Here is a 17,598-nt window from a genome sequence, read left to right on the forward strand (position 1 = left end):
TTACATATCGACACTAACTTAGCAGACTACGTTGTGACGATTGTTTTGCGGAGATGTTTTCCTCGAAGGACAATGCAATTGTATAACGGAGACTGAATAATGTCAAGAACTTGTGGTCCTATTTAATTTCGAATCTATTTTGTAAATTTGGACTAATATTAGGAGCATCTTGAAATCAGGCGGCTCTTGGGAGTTGTCTGCGTTATGTATGTCATTCTTCCAGCAGTGTAAACATTCAAACTTGATAGTGGATTTTGCGGTAATTACTGCTCACAGGTTCATTTTGTCGTAAAATATGTGTCTTTTGCCTCATATCTTATTGATCTGACTGCGCATTTTCATTTTAGGTGGTTAATATAAGAATTATGCGGTAGTGAAAGAAAGTAAAGCAGCTCAACATCCACCATGGCCAACTTTGATCAGCTCTCAATTGTGCAGAGCAAATTGTCTTCTGGGGAAATTGTTACTGCGGTATTCTTTAATTTTATTGTTTATACTATTTTTTCCTCGTTTTCATATCACACTCGACCAATTACAATTCATTTGGATGTTGTATTCCTTAACAATTTAGGTTCATGAGGCAAGCCTTCTTCAGGAATTCGTTCGTGCTCCCCGTGTTTTGGCTTTGGCCGAGCATCAGGGTAATCATGCCTTCTTTGTGTTCATCAGTTCGCGGTTTCCTGTGCAGTTATTCTCTGATTTGACCCTTGAAAGGGTCATACCAATCGATTCAGATTTTAGGTGTGAATTGGGTGGGTACACATTTTATCTTTGCTAATTCACATAAAAAAACTATCTTTTATTTTGCTATATCTCTTTTTCTTGTTCTAAGTGTGATGAATAATGCTAAATTTATCTCCTTAAACTTTTTGAATATGTGGTGTGGGAGCTACCGCCTTTTCGAATTGATGAAATGAATTGCATCGCTGCATTTCCTTAATCTAATCGGCTATCATTTAGTGGATAACAGAAGCGTAATATCTACTAGATATATTTTTCTTGCTCAAACATCTATTATATTATGTAATATAATTTACTGTTAAAACTGAATATTATGGATTATTTTGTTGCAATAATTTAGTTTATAATGATATTGGAATAATTTTTTGACACTTGCTTTCTTAGTTTTCATTGATTAATTATTATTTTTGCATTGAATTGCTCTGAATCCATAGTATGGCTTAGGAAATTCGAAAAAATAATCAAACTTGATAGTGCTGCATATTTTCGGATATTATCTTTAATTTCAATCATTAATTTTTTGTATTTTACAAGATACTGGAGCCCAACATCAAGTTGCCAGTGATGTTTTTGTCAATATTTCATCTCGAAAGTTGAAGCTTTTATTTGAAATGCCCTCTGGGAGTCGAACTGGAGAATTTGTCAGTGAAGTCTTTCGAGCTATAGAAGGTATTAAGTTTTAAATTTATTCAAATGATTTTGTGTATTAATAGCTATTAATATATCACACTAAAGAAATTTTATCTTCATTTACATGCTTCTTAATTTCTCCAGTGTCAACCAAAAGGCGTGGTCCTCCCCCGGAGTTCAAATGGCTCCATAAATACATTCCTCCCAGCAACAGAAATAGCGGCTCCTTCAATATGGATGGCTCAATTGTGGAAGTAGTGAACAAAAGCCCATCTGGTCAACCAGGAGATGCGGATGATTTTTTGACGAAGGTGTATGGTGTAGAAACAGTATGTATTCCTTTCGTTTGTGGTGGAAATTTAAGTTATGCAGGGTAGGATCAAAAAGTAGGACTCTATTATATGTAGGCTGCATTTACCGGGTTTCACCACGTAATGGTTGCATTGGGGACAACAGTTTCTCCTCCATTCCAGCAGGCGTCTTCACTGCGACTGCAGAAGACTGCCTTAGCACCAACCTGTACTGCATTAATTAAAATTTTTTCATTGAACGAATTGGTAGAAATCCTTCATAATCCACGAAATAACACGATTTTGCTTCACCCCAATGCATTTTATGATTCCCACTTCGCGTGCACCTTCTGGAATTCACTTTTCGGGACCCCCTTCAGACTTGTCGTTATGGCCCCTTGAAGGTCTCCTATGGAGCTGTATTTTTTCCCTCAAGGTCTTGCTTGAGGAAAGTTGAGGAAAGAGGAAGAAAGCTGATTGTGCCAGATATGGACTGTCGATTAGTGAGGCAGTATGAAAACCCTGTTTTTGGCCAGTAACTCCCTCACCAGTAGCACGATGTGGCATGATGCATTGTCTTGTTAAAGCTTCCACCAGTTGCATATTGTTGGCCACATGTGGTGGACATGTTTGCACAGCCTGTCGAGCATGTCCACATTAAAACTGGCATTCACAGTCTCTCCAGGGTCTACGATCTCCCTGTGAACCACCATAAAATGGTCAAAAAAGACTATGAGCATGGATTTCACCCTTGACTCGCTCGTTCTGGCTTTCTTCTCACGTAGGGATTTGTTGGTGTGCCCACCCCTCCCAGACAGCTTATGCCCCTTGAACACAGTTGAGCAGCTCATGGCAGCATCGCTCCATAGGCACCTCTATTAATTACAAGTGTCTCCGTCATGGTTTTCTCGAGTTTGACGAGAATTTGATGTTGTAGCAATGCTAGAGATTTTTCTCCATCTTGAATCGTGACCACTTTTCTTAATACATGCTCGTGGAAATCAGTGTTTTTCCTCTCTGCTTGCTTGCAGGTTACTGGAAGAATATCGCACTCTTTGGAAGGCTCCCCACTATCGTGCACAAGTGGTCCGATTCCCCTCCGAAGCTCTGTTCTTACTCCAGAAATTCAGTTCTACTACTTTTTGATCCTAGCCTGTATGATGGCCAATATGTAAAATTTAAAGGGGGTCATGGTTTCATAAGATTGAAATCTTTAAAGTTATTTTTTTGGGGCACTATAAAAATCAAATCGATTGCCATACATTATTCATGTGTGGAAACTGTTTCCCATTATTTTAAAGTAACCAAATATTAAAACGTGAATATGAATCTCATTTGGATCATTTTGAGACTAGGAAAACATAACCTCTGTCAATTCTGAAAATTAAGGGCTGGCCAAAAGAACATGTATGTGGTCTAATATTTTCAATGCCAATGATGACAGTTGGGTAAAAAAAAAAAAAAAAATTGTAGGACAACCCATAAACGATCCGAGGAGTCGGATCATTTATGGGTTGTCATAATTAATTCCCATTTGCCTGAGAATCCTCTGTGTCATAGAATTAATTTTTTTCTCGCCTTTCATCGTGGACTGGGAAACCCGAGAAAGGTACGCCAGAAACTTCCGTAATGAAATTTTTGGTGTCTTGATACTACTTGAAATGGACTGTTTCAAGTAGTATCATAAGAAAAGACTCAGGATCATCATTCTTGTAGGTTGGTCTTTTCTTGCTCAAGGGACATCAATTATTGTTTCTCTAGTGGTACCTCACATTGCCTTCATGACATATTTCTATATATAAAATGTATAGGGCCTGTATAAAATAGATAAGGGGTCCAAGCCATGCTGGGAAATTTTGACTACTTGCCTTAGGGCATGCGCTATGCTATCCACAGTGAAAGTCTGGATAGTCTTGAAATGGCATTAGCCAGGCCCCTTCATTCCCATGGTGAAAGTCTTATAGTAGTTGGAATTATCTCCCTACAGTCCATCAAAAGTGGCAAGCAAGGCGAGGGAGAACAGACTCCAAAGAAGGAGCAATCGGTTTAGAACCTCATGCCAGTGTGCAGCACATGTTTGGCGGTCCTACCACATGATCGCAAATGCATATTCATTGCCTTGAGACACATTCTCCTCAGCCAGAAAATTAATCATCTACCTTCTGTGTACTTTCATTTTATGTGTGTGCCAATGGTGATTTTAAGTTTTCCTGAAAGTTTTGAAATGATAGAAATAGGTCGCAGAGTTTTCTTTAATATCAATTTTCAGTGCTAAAACAATTGGCAAAAGGTTTTGCTCTTTGATGTGCTATGAGGTTCCTTTTTTCTAATGCTAATAAATTGAGAAATCCTTGAAGAAATTGCGTTCAGAATAGAGCCACTATTTTCCAAGTGTCAAAAACCCTAAATTTTTTCCTTTTAAGCCAGATTTAAAGAAATTTAATGGTATGATGAGTTTCTTATAATTTTTAGGAAACATTGAAAGAAATTTCATCTCGTGCTAGTGTCATTACAACTACATAATGGAGAAGTTACCCAGACATAACATTTCAAACTCTGGTATTTCAGCTTCTTGCTAGGACAGTAAGCGTAGTGACTTTTTAATAGATAGTATAGGATGAGTCAATAATTTGGAGGTCTCAATGAGAAACTGATGCGGGTCACTTGTAATTTCCACGAGCAGCCAAATGTTGTCCACTCTACACAATTTCCATTCTCAATCCACCATTTATCTCTTTGGAATGAGAGAGAAGTTGAACTTTATAATTCCATCCTCTTGCACGAAGGGAAGTTTTCCTTCCCTTGGGCATGAGAAACTTTTGAACAACTGTGGACCACCATGGCGTAAAACAGTCAACTCTTAATCGACTAGATACTGGATGCGATTCAATTTGCATTATCCTAGGTATTTTCTCCTCCCTCAGCAGTTAGTACAATGGCCAAAGAAAATAGATTTTTGTTAAGCTCCATTTTTATAATATGAAGTGCTCGAAGCATAAGTTAATGGTTTCACTTATTCAAAATATGAATAACATGAAATACAGTACACTGCCGATTATCCAAATGGCTAATGATGGGGAGAGAGAGACAGCATCGAATAATCGGAGAACACGGATAACCCAAACTATCACTTAAATGTCTGGTGAAGTTCATAATTTACCGAAAACAATCAATATATTATTATATATGCAGTTACTCTGTTTTTTGAGAGAGCTTTCTTCACCAGTTCGCAATCTTTTTAGTGGCGATAACATGGTTGTACTCGTATTATTAATGCTCCATGTGAGGCCTAGTTTCAAAAATCTCACATCCGTGGCTGTGAGAATACAGAAATAGAATACAAACGAATACAGAAAAGTGGTCTGCACGAATGCTTCAAAACCACTGCTCGATGTCAGAAACTACACTGTCAGGCACCACACCACGTAGTCGCATCTCGCGCAAGTTGCTCCGGTCACAACTGCTGCACGCCGTGTATCCGTGATCAAGGAGCATGGTCATGCACTGCAAGGCTTGGAAAACAGGAATACGGTGCTCCCGTGAATGCAGCTAGCATGCGATCGCTTCCGTTTTACGAAGGGGATTCTAACGGAAATAATAAGCCCGGTGTATCCTAGCATTAATGCCGTAATTTCGATGCTTTTGCGTCTGATTTGGTTTATAAAGATCGCTGAAAAAATTGGGCGAGAGTGAAAATCGTGCACGGACAATCTTCAACCTGGATAAAGCGCAGCTGGAGACTGCTGTGTAGTCAAATGATAAAAAACAATAGCATATACAATGAAATAAAATGAAATGATTTTCATCCATAAATTGAAATGCTGATCCTACATCGGCCTTTTCTAAAAAGTAATGTTAATCATTAGTGTACTGTTTTTGGTTGTATACATATTTTTATGTAGGTGCATGAATTACTTTGTCTTGAAAATGAAAGATTGGTTTATATAATAGGTTTTTGTTTATTTTTCCCTTTTTGTGTGAGAGAGTCAATATGGGCTTAAATTAATAATCTTCCATTAATTTATCTTCAGCTTTATGACTTAGAAAGCCCTGATATTGCTGTCCCTCGTCAAAGTATTGCCAAGGGAGCTACACCAATAGCAGCTCGGGAAACTGTCATCAGGCATCAGATGACAATGAAAGAAGACGATTACACGTACACCCAAGTTTTCAGGTAATTATCTTGTGCAATTCGATGCACAATTTTAAACTTTGTTTTAATGGATTACACTGGCCAGCAACGAAAAAACTTTTTAACTGAAAATATCTTATTCTTATGTTTTTAAAGTTGCTGAATCCAAATATGATGGTTTTAAAGTTGTATCACCCACCATTTATTCACATTTTACAGTTAAATTTATGAAATCAAGCAATATTCTTAGAATTTAACAGCTTTTTTATAGTTTAATAAAATTGAAAAGGTAGGTCTAATGAACGAAGATAATGGGGGATTATTGATGGTACTTCACCGACACCTTCAAGTTCAGCAAGCGATTCATCACAGAAAAAGCTACACAAGAAGCTTCAAGGAAAAAAGGGGAAGAAAATGTAGACCAATTCCAGTTGACAAGTGAACCCTGTATTATCACGCTGTAGTAATTACAAACAATTTTATCACGATGTAGTTAACAGTAAATACAAACAATTTTATGATGTAACACAGTGTTTCATTGATTTCCCTGTATACCGTATAGGGGTATTAGACTGAATATTAAATACATATTGCTTGGAAACTATGGGTGATACAAAAAAACTAAGGCCAGGTTTGGATTCGGCACATAAAATCTATAATAAAAAAAGTTTTCAAACAAAATTTTTTTGTTCGCCTGTGTTATTCATAGATTACAGAAGACCTAAAGGTCACATCTTTTGAACCAGTGGCCTTTTTTTGTGCACTTAATGAACTTTGCAGTGTTTTAATACAACCAAGAAAATTGTGTTGGAATTGATGGCTCAGGTTTTCAATTGGTGACAATTTTGGCTATGGAGTTTTTAATGAATTTCAATGTGTTTCCAGAGTGTACGTTGGCACTTGGAATGTGAATGGGCAACCTCCCTCGGTGAATTTATCCGATTGGCTTGCTCACGACCCAGATCCACCGGATATCTATGCCATCGGCTTTCAAGAATTAGACCTCAGCAAGGAGGCCTTCCTATTCAACGACACTCCACGTGAGGAAGAGTGGCAGTAAGTCGCAATCAGTCCATTTCTCTCATTTCTTGGCATGCACGTCACAAGTTTCAGTTTTCAGCACGGGTGAATCTGGAAATTTTTACAGCAGTCTGCACAATATTCTAGGATACATTTTTTCACTTTTTCTTTTGTTTTGTATTCTAAAACTTTGTGATTGAAATAAGCTTTACCAATCGTGGAAAACATGAATTTGTTCAGCTAATGCCCTAAAGAGGAACTTTACTTGTGTAAGTAATTTGGAAATGCAACCTGTATAACATGTGTGAGTCCATTGATGTACTTCAAATGTGTTCAATTGCACTTATCAAGCGCACAATTATCCTAGCACCTCTATATTTGATTATTCATAATTTTTCTATGGATAGTTTTCAGCACATAAATTTGAAATATTTCAGACTGTTAGAAGTGGCTTTCTACATGCTTTGCTGTTGTAGTTAATAATATTTTACCTATCCTGTACCTTGGCTGTAGATACTTCAGCATTTTTAAAATGGAGTTTTAATAATTAATTTAGAAAATGAATGGGATGGGTATAGTTTCATTAAAATTATCAACAATCAAGACTCTATATTCAGTAGGTTTTCCCATTATTATTTTCAATGTTTGCTGCTTTATTCATGAATGATGCTGCGAGATTGGGTAGTATGTATATCGTTTATTAAAATCTGAAACCTCTGGGCTAAGAACTAATTCAGGATACCTGGTTAAATGCAATTAAATGTATCTTTCTGAGTTACTTTTCCTTCTGAGTACCTCCTATATAAATTAGCACTTGAAGTAAATACCACAAACAGTCAATGAGGTGATGCTTGAAAAGCATTTTTTAATTCAGAAATAAATTATTACGACTTTTTAATCTTTATTTCCAAGCACCCTTAAAATAGCACTATCCCAAAACAGCCAACTGCCTTTAAATCAGGGTTAGCAGCAATTAACGAAAAAAGTTCTCAAATGTCCATTCCGTCTATAGAGTTAGGTTACCCAGGTGGGAATTGAGGTGGGTGGGCGGAAGGTAGACGAGTGGAAAACGATGAGCCAATCACACAACAGCTGCGATTGGCGGACTTTGGGTTTGAATCTGAATCTTCATAGGAAGTGGATAATATGGTGGTTGCTTAATAATCTTGGTATTTGGATGCTAGAATTAACATCTTGCACTCAAGCCATACATACTCATATTGCACTATTATTTGCTAAATATGTGTTAACAAATTGCTTAGTCTTAGTCTGTATCTTGCTTTTGCTATTTCATAAACTTTGAAGTACTAAGAGTTGCTCAAATAATTATTAAAATATGATTGGCTAAAATCTAAGTCGCAGCAAGACCTCCTCCTCCTCCTAATGACTACTTTCCTAGGTCTCTGAATACCAGCAATACATAGTAATCGGCCATTTTTTTCCATCATAGAGTGTATCCCTTCCTCCACCATTGAAAGTATCATAGAACAAGTCTGAGCCTGAACAATACATCAAGCGATTGTGAGGCTAAGTTTCGTTTTTGATAGAATAAGACTTATGAAAATCTAGGGGATAGCAAAAATGTTTGAAAAGAATATCTTTAGCTGTCCTTTTCATAGACACTATTTTTGAAAGTGCCAGTGTGCACAGACTCTTGATTGTGTCAAACTCATGTCATCATTTGTTACTTGAGTTAAAAAAATTTTGTGTGTGAAGTGATTTTGACCCAAATCATGTTACCAATTATAAATTTTGCAATGATGAAATGATTTTGATGTAACGTAGGTCTACATTGGTAATCTTGATGAAGAGTACAATAGCCCAGATAGTCGGCAGTTTACTGCACTCAGGTTGTTTTTGGCATGAAGAATGGCTAATTTAATGAATGCACTGAATAGTACTAGATACTCCCCCACTCCTGGATATCCCAATTTTGCACCCGAAAAATCCCCATGGCGCTAACCCACGCCGCCTTCCCTAAGTACGCTTCCTTTCCCTTTCCTCTCCCCCCCCCCCCCCTCCTAGGGCTTTCCATATTCCCTCACTTCCACTACTCCACCCCTTTACCCTCCCCACCCCTTCCACTCTTCCCCTTTTTGGTGTATAACCCACAACAACGCTACTTGGACTGCTAGTCCTTTGAATATGATACAGTGTATCGAAACTAGTCATGTGCCCCATTAGCCAGGCTGGTAGGAAAATAAAGTTCCAAATTGTAGAAACAGCAAAGTTTTTCATTCACAAATCAGTAATTTAATGAAGGATGAAGGCTAACAATTAACTTCTTGAATCTGCTTAGGCTGCAGTAATTGGCACTCTAAATCCACAGCCTCAGTCACCGCCTTCTTTTGAATTTTGAAAAATTTCATGGCTCTTGAGGATATCCCCCAAAAGATTATGCTTCACGAATACACTGCATATATATCATCTTAACCATGTTTGGGTTGGTGCACAACAATGTATGTAATAGGCCCACTGTGTGTGCATTGTCTTCACCTGTTTTGTTGGTTCGTGGCTTCTTCTAAATGGGGTATTTTTTTGCAGGGAGGCTGTAATCAACGGGCTTCATCCAAAGGCTAAGTACAGTAAGGTGAAACTGGTTCGCTTGGTTGGGATGATGCTGATTGTGTTCGTTCAAGAGCAGCACCTGGCTTATGTTCAAGGTGTTGCCGTGGAGACTGTTGGCACTGGTATCATGGGAAAAATGGTTGGTCTTGGTGTTGATACATCTCCAAAACTTTCTTTCTTTTTATTTGTGAACAACCTCATAACGGAAATCACTTTTCTGTCTAATCCACTTTTTCATCACAAACCAAATGAGGTTTCACCAAAGTCATGCCATCATCTGAATTTTGAAACCTGAGCTAGTTTGAAGTTAAGTGTGGATTTTAACAAAGTGATTTACATTGTGAACGTATATAAATTCCACAAAGACAAGCCTGGACTAATTACTTAGCTTATATATTAAAATTATTAAGCTTCTGAGTAACATTATCCACCTATTCATTTTTTTGTCACAATGAGTCCATCAGGCTTTAGTTCCGGGGTTAGCAACCTTCTTCAAATTGGGCTTTGCACAAATTATTTCCTATTTCCTTTTATCTTGACCTCATTTAATTAATGATTAAATAATTCCTGGAGTATAGGCCATATACGAGGGTTGTTTCAAAAGTAAGGTTCCCAACTCAGTAACTTTGCCGCACGTGATGCTAGGCAAAATCTGACAACACTGCCGTGTTTGCCGGATTCTCCACCACTGATTCCAACCATCAGTGTGGCTCTGCGACGCTCATTACCGGCCTGACAGCCAAACGCGATGGTGTCCATCATCTCCGTCACCGCCAGGTGCGAAATTCATGTGGCTATCCGATTTTTGCACGCAAGAAAGTTAATACCTCTGGAGATTCATGGACAATTAATTGAATTGTATGGGGAAATGTGCATGAGCATTCAGCATGTCCGCAAATAGTGTAGGGAGTTTGCCGACGGCCGCACAGACGTCCACGACGAACAACGAAGCGGGAGACCGTCAATCTCCGACGAATTTTTAGCGAAAATTGAGAAAATCATGCTTGAAGATCAGTGAATGACCATTTGGCAACTGGCTGTTCAAATTCTTGAGGTCTCTGAAGCTTCAATTGTCAGGATTTTGAATGAAAAGCTAGGGTAGGACAAGGAGTTTCAAGAGGAAGTTTTTAAGTTTCTCATTGGGTTGGCAGCCGACTTCTTTGAGGTGGGAATGCAAAAGTGGATTCCTCGACAAAAAAATGCATAGAAAAAAATGGCGACTCTGTAGAAAAATAGCTGAAAGATCAATGTTTCCAATGGTGTAATAATTTTTTCGAATAAAAATTTCCTTGTGCCTGAAAAAAATGTGGGAACCTTATTTTTTAAACAACTCTCTTATAATGCAAAAAAGTTGTTAGCCAACATTTCAGTTTATTTAAAACCTTGATCAGGGCTTAGTTTTGGACATATTTGTCAAATGTAATGTCATCTTGGTGTAATGTCATATTTTTACTTTACTTGTCAAATATGTGCAAAAGTAAGCCCTGATGAAGGTTTTAAATGAACTGAAATGTTGGCTAACAACATTTTTACTTATACATGAATGACCTATACTCCAGGAATTATTTAATCACAAATTATTTCGGCACCGATTCTTATTTGCCTAGGTTCTGACGCTGTGTTCTGGTCCAAGAACCAGTGGAAACAAGCACCTAACTTTTTATTTATTTGTGTTTTAAACTGTGATAATACTATATCTTTTAAAAGTATTCAGAATACTCCTGTCAATGTCCTATTTTCGTGCTTTTAGGGTAACAAAGGAGGAGTTGCAATACGATTCAAACTCCACAGCACTTCGTTTTGCTTCGTCAACTCGCACTTGGCAGCCCACGTGGAAGAATATGAAAGGAGAAATCAGGACTATCATGACATATGCTCTCGCCTGAGTTTCAGCCAATCTCTGCCACCCAAAGGCATTAAAGACCATGAGTGAGTACCTCTTCAGAATGTCTGATTTTTTTCCATGGAAATTAATGTGAATTGTCATCGCTACTATTAGTACTGTTAGCTTTTTTTATCATTACCATATGCTCATTCTATTTCTTCTATTTTATGGAGTGAAGCCTGCTGGCTTTTATCTGTTTCATCACTCAATTCATTTCAATGTCTTTTATTAAACAGTCAAGTGTATTGGTTGGGTGATCTTAACTATCGTATTACCGAATTAGACCCTAAATCTGTCAAAGATCTGATCGACCAAGAGAACTACCTAAGGATACTATCGTATGATCAGTTCCATCAGCAAAGGGCTCTGAAGCAAGTGTTTGTTGGCTACGAAGAAGGACCAATTACATTCAGGCCAACGTACAAGTACGACCCGGGCACAGACGATTGGGACTCAAGGTGTGTATCTTCTCCACTTGTTTGTTTCGTTGTGATCATAATATTGTTTGATGATTTTAAAAAAAATCCTGTGCAGTTGGTACCTTCTAGTAATTGATAAATTCTGTTTTCAGTGAGAAGAACAGGGCCCCCGCATGGTGTGATCGTATTCTGTGGAAAGGCGAAGGGGTCAAGCAGGTGGCATACCGAAGTCATCAAGTCCTCAAAATAAGTGACCACAAGCCTGTTAGTGCTCTATTTGATGCTGAGGTAATGTCATATTTTTACTTTACTTTTAACTTAAAATTATGCAACGACCGCCGTGAATTGGACTCTGGAGAGCAATTGGAAATTTTAAAAATTATTGAAAGTCAGGATAGCACTCTGAGAAACGAATATCTTTACCCATCCTTTTCCCCTATTCTGGCATCTGTTTTAAAATTAATCTCTTCCTCCGTTAGGTAACCAGGTATCAATAATAAGATAAAAAATCATAATTTACGACTGAAGATGATGATAACTAATCGAAACCAGGGTCTTGTTACGTAAAAAAGCAGTGGTACATATAAGTAGTAGTGTAATATCCAAGACAACTTCCATTATGTATATTTTTTTCATACTTTTCATGATTCAAGGGTGCTCTTTTCAACTCATATTTTATTAGAAACAAGTCATGTCATTCTGCTGCATTCCCTTCCTCCTACACATGGTGTATCCCTATGAATTGGCCTTCGCAGTTGTGGCTAAGGACAGGTTGTACTGGATTTACATATCATGAACTTCATTTTTTAGTGGAGGCCTTTCATTAATTTGTAAAACAATACAGTCATTGGTAGGTTCCTGTTGCTACAGTAAACTCTTGATTTTACGAAGTCAGTGGGACCGGAAAATGGGCACTTCGTAAAATCGAGTTTCGTAAATTCAAACCTTTTTCATAAGTCACAAAAAAAATGTTCGCTTTTGTTTCTTCCGCCGTTTTTTGTCTTTAGTGGTCTTATTTAAATGTTTTCGGTGGTTATTCTCGGTATAATTCATAGAAAAGGCTTTTTGCTATCGATTTATGATGTGAAAAATCGTTAAATAATTATACCACCATAAAATTCCCATTTCTTGTTCATACTTCAACATCAACGATCGCTAAAGAAATTCCCGACCAGTTTAGAAAACGTAATCAAATAATGAATTGCAATGTTTATTATAAGAATTTACAGTAATAAATTTGTGGTTAGGAGCCAATAGCTACTATTAAGTATGCAAAAGACAGATATTTGTTTCTGACACCCACGGAATTTTAGCGGCAGCCGGCCTAACCGCCATTTATGTCGCCCTCTAATGCTCAGTGACGAGAAAAAAAGAAAAACAAGGGTCTTAGCCCGTTTCCAAAATAACCTTCGTAAGTTAATATTTCGAGTTACTTCCTATTTTCAGCAGAATGTGCTCTATTTTCACTGAGATTCAATTACGATCATAAATAACGTAGGATGTGATTATCTTCTGGCGAATATTTGAAGTAAATTCAGTAAATTCTCCGTCCGACTACTGTGTTCCATCATCTTCGCAGACGTTGCCATAAAAGACTTAATTCTTCATCAGGACCATATTCTTCATACCGGGTGTGAGGTGACCTGTTCATATAGTATGTTTCTCTCCTTTTATGCCGACTGGAGCAAGGTTCCAACCGGAAAATGACAGGAGAAACATCTTACAGTATCGGAGAAATAGAGATAGAAACGTTTGATTGTTTTCCTTCAAGCGTTTTATCATTTCTCAACGTGGTTAAGTATTAGTTCACTAGCGTGAATTCCCAAAAAATGACATGCAAAAGCTGTACCGTCACCTCATTTAGTTTTCGTGTTCCTTTCTCCGCCGTATTGAAAGTTATGCAAAGGATCATTGACATAGAGAAAAGATTTTCTTAGTTTTAGCACTAAAAAATAGTCGCGCCATAATCGTAAATAAATATAGTGTGGAAAGAGCAAAGAAAATAATTTCAATTGAAAAGTCAGCTGAAAAGAAGAGAGACAATTATAAGCGCGGCACCATTTTCCCGATAGTGGAAGATACTTCTTCAGCCTCTCTCCGGTTAATAACTTCCCCCCCGTTGCAGGTAAAGATGAACCATGCCCTTCTCCACAATCGGGGAACGTTCCCAGTGGGTGGGGTGAATAAGATTGGGATGGGGATTGCCTGAGGGAAGAAGTGTGGTCAGCATAAGGACTGGTGAAGGGGGCAGGACAAAGAAGGGTGGGGAAATGGCCTTCAGCTCTGCCTCAGTCTACTTTTGGGGGCCGTATTTTTTTGCGACGCACACAAGCTCAGTCTCCTTAGGGAGGGAGTGAATGGGAAATGCTGGGGAAGGAGGGGTTTGGGAAGCATAAGGTGGGTGTCAGCAAGATCAGCCAAAGGCGGCAGGAGGGAGTAAACAATGGCTTTGGAAAGAAAGAACCCCAGCATGGGAGAACGGGGAAGCGCGTGAGAAGAAAGTTCATGGTTAGACTTGGAAGTGCGTCTTCATTACGAGAAGCTTGAAATATAAATTGGCGGTAAATAGAGCCCAATACTTAAGATATTTAAGTCGTTTATTCACAAAGGCCAATATATACACGAAAAGATATTATGGCGCGGATTGCATGTATCAACGTCCATTTCAGGATGTTATAAATTTCTGTTCCCATTTATAAAAGTAGCAAATAGATTTCAAAGAATGATAATCATGAATAAAAATATCTAAATCGATATCCAAACGCACATGAGCAAAATAGATGAATGTATACATACCGATCCATCGCAAGTAATACCGCACAAGCTTCTTCCGGTACAGGAATTTAAAATCCTGGATAATGCCTTGGTCCAAGGGCTGGGACTTGCTAGTCGAGTTCGGGGGTAAAAAGAGGACTCGAACATTAGCCAATTTTAGATCTTCCACGAATTTATGGACGGTGGCATTATCCATTATTAAAACAATTTTGCGGTTCTCTCCAGCAATTTTCTCTGTAGACGTATAACCATTTGCTGGAAAATTTCTCGGGTCATCCAGCTGTTTTTATTTGCATGGTAAAAAGCTGGGAGGGCTTCCAATTTTACATGTTTTAAGCACCGTGGCCTTTCAAATTTCCCAATGACAACGGGCTTATTTTGTCCGTGCCCGTTTGGTTGACGCACAGCCCCACAGTAACACGCACTTTACTCTTTCCCCCCCCATGGCACCTTTGCCCTTTGAAACCCAGGGTTGCGTCAGGTAATGCATTAAAAAATAGCCCAGTTTCAGGGGCCAGCGAGGGTGAGCTTGTCGAGGAAAGGGTCCCGGATTAGGGACCCTTCGAAGTGCTTCGGCGAAAAGTAGTCAAGTAGTCTTCGAAGTACGTTCACAGCAGTGCAAAGGGTTAATTAGGGGTGTACGAAATAGTCCGCGCGACCTTCCTGACATGTTAAACTACGAATTATTGTCGATGCTATGTTTACGAACAGGCACGTAAATAGGGGCATAATGTCAGCCGCGTTATTTTAACTGAACTCCTACTCCCCCTAAATTCCCACAGTGAGGTTTTTGGCGACCCATTTCTCTCCAAAGTTGCATTATCATTTACGATTTCGCACTTTTGATGGACCACAGTTGAAAGCGCTGATTTTTTAGCTACTTACGCCGGCGTAACTAGTTTTGTTGACAAATTTTTCGCCGTAGTTCGTATAAACGAATGCTATTTGCTCCTAGGGACCGAGCCGAGGTTCGTAAATTCAAAAAATTTCGTATAATCGAAACTTCGTATAATCGAATAGCGCCATGTATTTAGCATAGGCTTTTCGCCGGGACCGCAATATCACTTCGTATAATCGAAAACTTCGTAAAATCCTGCTTCGTAAAATCAAGAGTTTACTGTATATGTATTAAGTGTAATGGAGGCAACTCTTACTATCAAAATATGTATTATTATTATAAATACTTATTATATAACAGAGTACGAAGTTTTTTCACATGTTTTGTATGCAACATCAAAGTATCAAAGGATGCATGAGGATGAAATGTGTAATTGGGATTTCTGTTTTAACTTGTTTTGTTGCGTAGGTATTATTAAAATTCCAGATGTTCATACGTATCTGGATTCCATAGTTTAAATACAAGCATTTATTTAGTAATTAAATATGATAGTACATATTTAAATAGTACTTATGCATTTGATTGATCAAGTATGAGTAACATATGAATTTTTATTACCAGGTAAAAGTCATTGATATTGCCAAGTATAGGAAAATACATGAGGAAGTGATGAAGAAACTGGACAAATTAGAAAATGAATTCTTGCCTCAAGTAATGGTGGACAACACAGAAATTATTTTAGACACTGTATATTACAACGAAGCTCAAACCAAAGATTTAATTATAGCTAATACTGGCCAGGTAAGATAATGTTGTTTAGTGTAAATTGTTTATTGTATTTTTGAAAGAATTTTGGGGGGGTCATGAACGCTGTGACTATCACCCCCTAAATCCACCCATGACTCCATCATGGATGCGATTAACCTCAACCTTTGTGTGATCCTTATTGCAATATGAATGATTTAAGCCTATTCAATAGATAATTTATGATGTCCTTAAACTTTCTGGTTTTCAGGTACCTGTTCAGTTTGAATTTGTGAAAAAACTGGATGACACCACATACTGCAAAGATTGGTTACACATTGAGCCATATATGGGGTTCATCAAACCAGGTAGAAATTCACTTTAATGATGCGCTGATAAATGAGTTCATTTCCATTGTTTTAGCTTTCACATTACAATTGATTTATATTTAATTTTTCCTAAAATTCATTAAAAAAAGAATATAGCTGCAAGCATGTTCCTGGAATTCATTCTTCCTGTATTTGGATTGTTTAAATTTGAACATATCATTCTTCTGAAACTAAAACTTTGGAGTTTCTATAGAAAATTATTTTCTTTTCAATTAAATGGTCTCTAATCTTAGGCTGCGGAGGGAAGGTAGGTCACCAAAAACTTTATTTTCAGATTTTTGCTAGCTTAAGGTCAGATAAGTTTGATATAAGGCTCAATATAATCCTGGAAAGTTTTTTTCAGCTGTCTGAATTGAATTGACTTCCATGTTAAGATTTTACCTTAAAGCCTTCAGGGTCATTGGTATTCACAGGGGAGAAATGGATCTAATGGTGGCCAAGTTGCATAGCATAGAGTATGAATAGCATCAACACATAACAGGGTCTGAGAAAGAGTCTCAATCACATTGGCTTGTATCCCTCCCAGCAGTCGTAGGCTCTCAGTGTCTCAGGAATACAGTGCGGCAGTTGTTCTGCAGTAGAAGGTGATTTTGACAGAGCCATACGGAGTATAACCCAAGTGAACAATGGCAAAAAATAGGAATGCAGATAGAAAAATAAAGAAGTTAACAAGAAATAGCATTAACCTAGAAGAGAAATTGAAAGTGATCTATTGCTTTGAAAATGGAGGGCATGAAAGTGATATTGGGCAAAAAAATTTAAGCTCATGACATCGACTGTCTGCACTGTTATTCGGAATATAAAGACAAAGTTAAAACTTCAGTGACATCAGCCCCACCATTCAGCTAAGCGATCAATTCCTACGCTAAGTTCATTGCCGAAAAAAAGGAAAATACTTAAAATTACTTGGATTTGTCATAAACGGTCAAATGATGGTCCTCTATAACAGGCAGTTATTTGTGCAAAATCTGTGGCTTTATTTGAATCTATGAAAGAGGATGAGGTTGGTGAGAAAACTCAGATTGGTTCCAGAAATTTAAACGGCAAGGTGGTATTTTAGTGCTGTGAAATCAGGTGAATCGTTAAGTGCAGATAGCTCAGTCGCTGTAACATTTTCAATGTTGACGATAAGGGATTGTTTTTGGATGAGAATCCAATCTCATTCAT

The 17,598-nt window shown here is 37.9% G+C and overlaps 1 protein-coding gene across 1 annotated transcript in view; it reads left to right on the plus strand.

The window, feature by feature from the left end:
• Positions 1-22: 22 nt before the first annotated feature.
• The window catches only part of LOC124161540 (inositol polyphosphate 5-phosphatase OCRL), a 34,491-nt gene continuing 16,915 nt past the window's right edge, over positions 23-17,598 (plus strand). Inside the window, exons 1-13 of the mRNA XM_046537910.1 lie at positions 23-259; positions 348-471; positions 572-752; positions 1,276-1,410; positions 1,516-1,700; positions 5,693-5,835; positions 6,679-6,849; positions 9,358-9,520; positions 11,132-11,310; positions 11,503-11,724; positions 11,838-11,973; positions 15,920-16,099; positions 16,314-16,410. Of these exons, the coding sequence (XP_046393866.1) occupies positions 406-471; positions 572-752; positions 1,276-1,410; positions 1,516-1,700; positions 5,693-5,835; positions 6,679-6,849; positions 9,358-9,520; positions 11,132-11,310; positions 11,503-11,724; positions 11,838-11,973; positions 15,920-16,099; positions 16,314-16,410 (1,858 nt within the window). The 5' untranslated portion in view covers positions 23-259; positions 348-405. The remainder of the gene's footprint in view (positions 260-347; positions 472-571; positions 753-1,275; positions 1,411-1,515; positions 1,701-5,692; positions 5,836-6,678; positions 6,850-9,357; positions 9,521-11,131; positions 11,311-11,502; positions 11,725-11,837; positions 11,974-15,919; positions 16,100-16,313; positions 16,411-17,598) is intronic.

Source organism: Ischnura elegans, chromosome 6, assembly GCF_921293095.1.
Source record: "Ischnura elegans chromosome 6, ioIscEleg1.1, whole genome shotgun sequence".
NCBI lineage: Eukaryota > Metazoa > Arthropoda > Insecta > Odonata > Coenagrionidae > Ischnura > Ischnura elegans.